Source organism: Arabidopsis lyrata (genome assembly GCF_000004255.2).
Source record: "Arabidopsis lyrata subsp. lyrata unplaced genomic scaffold ARALYscaffold_2, whole genome shotgun sequence".
Taxonomy (NCBI): Eukaryota; Viridiplantae; Streptophyta; class Magnoliopsida; order Brassicales; family Brassicaceae; genus Arabidopsis; species Arabidopsis lyrata.
In genome coordinates this window covers 1391203-1395779 of record NW_003302554.1, presented here as the reverse complement: position 1 = coordinate 1395779, position 4577 = coordinate 1391203, and the positions used below count along the sequence as shown (strand labels likewise).

Below are 4577 nucleotides of genomic sequence, written 5' to 3'. Positions count from 1 at the left end.
TTTTGTAGCCTCAGCCTTAAAGAGTGAAGCCTGATGTTGTAACCTACAATACAATGATCTCAGGCTTGTGTAAGAAAAGATTAAAGGAGAAAGCTGATGACCTGTTCAGAAAAATGAAAGAAGAAGGGCCTCTTCCAGATAGCGGTACGTATAATACGCTGATCAGGGCGCGCCTTAGAGATGGTGACAAAGCGGCATCGGCAGAACTCATCAAAGAAATGAGGACTTGTGGGTTTTCAGGAGATGCTTCAACAATAAGTTTGGTGACTAATATGTTGTATGATGGGAGATTGGACAAAAGCTTTTTGGACATGCTTTCTTAAAACAACACAGTCCTTATGTTACATGTGTGAATATTTGGTTGCTGTTTTGCGTATTTTAACACAACATCAATCAATGGTGAGTATCAGAAGAAGATCTTCCTTTCAAGAAGATCTCAGAGTTGATTTGGTTGTTGTTAACGGAACGTATTTTTGTAATTCTTAATTTGAATGAGATTGTTCAGACAGATTTCTAGTTCCTTTGGGTTCATATAAAATAACTTGGTTTGTTTTTTTCTTTCTCAGTTGTGTTTTCTGTAGAGTTTTTGTTGAATTAGTGTATTTTTTTTTCCTTTGTTCCATCTGTAGGTTAATGGTACAGTACATGGAATCCGAGGAATCTGTAAAGGCTTCGGCAAACATGATGGTGCGAAATCTAATGATTTACTCAGCAAGAAATGACTTCAATGTATGAAACTTACGAATGGAGCAACCTTGTAGTTACTTTACAAGAGGGGAGAGATAATTTCTTAGCTTGAAATATGAGGTTGTGGTAATTAAAACGCTGCATTTTATGCCTAATGGTGACACTAAAAGTCACTAGTCACTACTAACCAAGGACTTCTTCATCCATTGTCCGGTTTATTTAGACCGGAGTGGTTCAATTGGAAATTTCGCAGAATATGACTGTTGCTAAATAAAGTTCAAAAGAAAAAAGTTATTATTAGTTACAAACTCAGACTCAATGTTGATAAAATCCAATTCAGAGACTTAATTATCAAATGAAAAATTCGGCTTAGAGACGACTAAAACGAAAAAAGAGCAATGACCGGTTTAAGAAAACCAGCTGTAACCGAATCGACACTAAACCGACCGACTGTTATCAATTATAGGGTTTATTGGATTTTGCTAATTGATCTCTTCACTCACTCCCTAGAGAATCCTGGGAAGCCATTTTCGAAGCAATCAAGAGGATGATGAGATCTGTTGCGATTACGTGCAGGAGATTTCTCCATCGACATAATTTGATGAAAGGTAATCCTCCTCTTTGCGGTTTCCGTTGCTGGAGACGATCTTTTTCTGGTCACAGTTATGATATGAAGTTAGATGATGCAGTTGATTTGTTCGGTGACATGGTCAAGTCTCGTCCTTTACCTTCCATTGTTGAGTTCAGTAAATTGTTGAGTGCCATTGCTAAGATGAACAAGTTTAATGTCGTAATCTCTCTGGCCGAACAGATGCAAATGTTAGGAATTGCACATAATCTTTACACATACAATATTTTGATTAACTGTTTTTGCCGACGCTCTCAAATCTCTCTTGCTTTAGCTGTTCTTGGGAAGATGATGAAACTAGGCTATGAGCCCAGCATTGTTACGCTTTCTTCGCTGCTCAATGGTTTCTGTCACGGTAAGAGGATATCCGAGGCTGTAGCTTTGGTTGATCAAATGGTCGTACTGGGGTATCAACCTAATACCGTCACATTTACAACTTTGATTCATGGTCTTTTACTCCACAATAAAGTTTCAGAAGCGGTGGCTTTAGTTGGTCAAATGGTTGTAAAAGGTTGTCAACCAAGCTTAGTTACTTATGCTGTGGTTGTAAATGGATTATGTAAGAGAGGTGATATTGACTTGGCTTTTAATCTGCTCAAGAAGATTGAAGCTGGGAAATTAAAGGCAAATGTTGTAATCTACAACACAATTATCGATGGTCTCTGCAAATACAGACATGTCGATGATGCTGTTGACCTATTCAATGAATTGGAGAACAAAGGCATTAGACCAAACGTTGTTACCTACAACTCCCTTATTAGTTGTCTTTGTAATTACGGAAGATGGAGTGATGCCTCTCGACTACGTAGTGATATGATTGAGAGGAAAGTCAACCCAAATGTAGTAACTTTCAACGCACTGATCGATGCGTTTGTGAAGAAGGGGAAGCTTATAGAGGCTGAGAAATTGTACGAGGAGATGATCGGAAGGTCTATAGATCCTGATATTTTCACTCACAATTCACTGATTAACGGACTTTCCATGCATGATCGCTTAGAGGAGGCCAAGCAGATGTTTGAGTTGATGATTCGGAAGGACTGTTTCCCAAACGTAGTAACTTTTAATACACTTATAAATGGTTTTTGTAAGGCTAACAGAGTAGACGAAGGTCTAAAACTCTTCCGGGAGATGTCTCAAAGAGGATTGGTTGGAGACATAGTCACTTACAACACTCTTATCCAAGGGTTATTTCAAGCTGGAGATTGTGATATGGCTCAAGAAACTTTTAGTCAAATGGAATCTTTTGGTGTCTCTCCTGATCTTTGGGCTTATAACATTTTGTTAGATGGGCTCTGTAATAACGGGAGGCTAGAGAAAGCATTGGTGGTATTCGAGTATTTGCAGAAGAGTGAAATGGAACTTGATATATTCACATATAATATTATGATTGAAGGGATGTGCAAGGATGGGAAGGTGGAAGATGATTGGGGTCTATTTTGTAGCCTCAGCCTTAAAGGAGTGAAGCCTGATGTTATAACCTACAACACAGTGATCTCAGGCTTGTGTAGGAACGGTTTAAACCAGGAAGCTTATGCCTTGCTAAAAAAAATGAAACAAGATGGGCCTCCTCCAGATAGCGGTACATATAATACACTGATCAGGGCATGTCTTAGAGATGGTGACAAAGCCGCATCAGCTGAACTCATTAAAGAAATGAAGAGTTGCGAGTTTGCTGGAGAAGCTTCATCCATTGGCTTGGCCACTGATATGTTACATGATGGGAAATTGGACAAAAGCTTTTTGTAAATGTGGATCTTAAAATAGTTTGAGATTGTAAAGGATTTCTCCGAATGAGAGAACATGGGGTAAGTTTGCAGAATGTGATCATTTGGTTCGGATCTGATTAAATTTTGAGACTTTTGGCATCTGAAGTGATAAAGTTATGTAAATTGCAGTTGTGGTGATTTTCAAAATTTGTCGTGTTATTGAATACTCTATGGTTTCAGGTGCTTTGCTTCGAGGGGAATGAATGGTTAACTCATGAACTGAGTGAACCGAAGGGCAAGCATGAACAATTTATTGCCCACTAGAACTCGCAGGGAAGGCAAGGTCAGAGTAGAGACAGAATTGACCACTGCTTTAGAAGATTTACTCTTGTCAATGCTCACGACCAAACTTATGTACGTACCACAACAATTTCTTTATATGTAAATACAAAATGTGAAAGATGAGACTCTGTTTGTAAGCACTTAACACTTGTGTGATGCAATCAAACTTACTCGTCAAGGGATCATCATCACAGACTCACAGTGGTGGTATCTTGGAACTTACACTTAAATCGTTTGTTTTGATTGTTTATTCAGTGGAATGGGATCTATCTTTTAATCGAAATGATCAAGGAAATTATTTGTTTTTCATAAAATTTTCAGATGTTTTGAGGAAAAGAGCTTCTTAAAGGATAAAAGAAAACCTTCAACATTTGACTTGAATTCATTTTTAAGTCAACATTAATATATTACCCACAATTTTGTAAAAGTTTGGCTTGCGGTAAGAAAATTTTCCTCTCTTCAAAATTTGAAAATATGAGAAAATAAAAATTCTGAATTGTTACATTGAAAATGAGTAAAATTGACAAAAGGATCTTTGAAATAAATAAAGAAAAAATGAGGTAATGAAGTAATCAGACAACAAACCAAAAAAGAAAAAAAAAAAAAAAAAAAAAAAAAAAGAAAAAAAGAAGAAAAGAATACGCAAACCGGCAAGACTCAATTACCCAATTAACTAAACCGGTTTCAGGTTAACTAGACCACTTATGTTCGTGATTGAGAAGAAACCTAAATCACCTGAGAAGCCATTCGAGAAAAATGAGGTTTGCGATAGAATCGATGATAGCGAAGAGATTTCTTCGTCGGAGTCATTTCGAGAAATGTGTCTGTTGCTGGAGACGAGCTCTCTCTGGTAAGAGTAGTTATGATTACAGACAGAAATTGAGTAGAAATGCGTTACTCGATTTGAAGCTAGATGATGTTGTTGCTCTGTTCAATGAAATGGTCAAGTCTCGTCCCTTTCCTTCGATTATTGAGTTCAGTAAACTGTTGAGTGCTATTGCTAAGATGAAGAAGTTCGATGTTGTCATCTCTCTCGGCGAGCAGATGCAAAATCTGGGGATTTCATATGATCTCTATTCATACAATATTTTGATTAACTGCTTTTGCCGACGCTCTCAAATCTCTCTTGCTTTAGCTGTTCTTGGCAAGATGATGAAACTTGGTTATGAGCCCGATGTTGTCACGCTTTCTTCTCTTCTCAACGGGTACTGTCG

The 4577-nt window shown here is 37.6% G+C and overlaps 1 protein-coding gene across 6 annotated transcripts in view; it reads left to right on the top strand.

Annotated features, from left to right (window-relative positions):
- The window catches only part of LOC110224295 (pentatricopeptide repeat-containing protein At1g62910-like), an 11623-nt gene that overhangs the window by 1649 nt on the left and 5397 nt on the right, over nt 1-4577 (top strand). For 2 of the 6 annotated variants that reach the window (XR_002328972.1, XM_021010328.1), the window contains exon 1: nt 1187-2771. Coding sequence is in view for 4 of the 6 variants with exons in the window: in XM_021010328.1 (XP_020865987.1) it covers nt 1235-2771 (1537 nt within the window). In the remaining 2 variants the exon portion in view is untranslated. Of the gene's footprint in view, nt 1-1186; nt 3121-3261; nt 3641-4577 lie in introns of those variants that run through there. The other 4 variants (XM_021010330.1, XR_002328973.1, XM_021010329.1 and 1 more) reach the window with 4 other exon arrangements.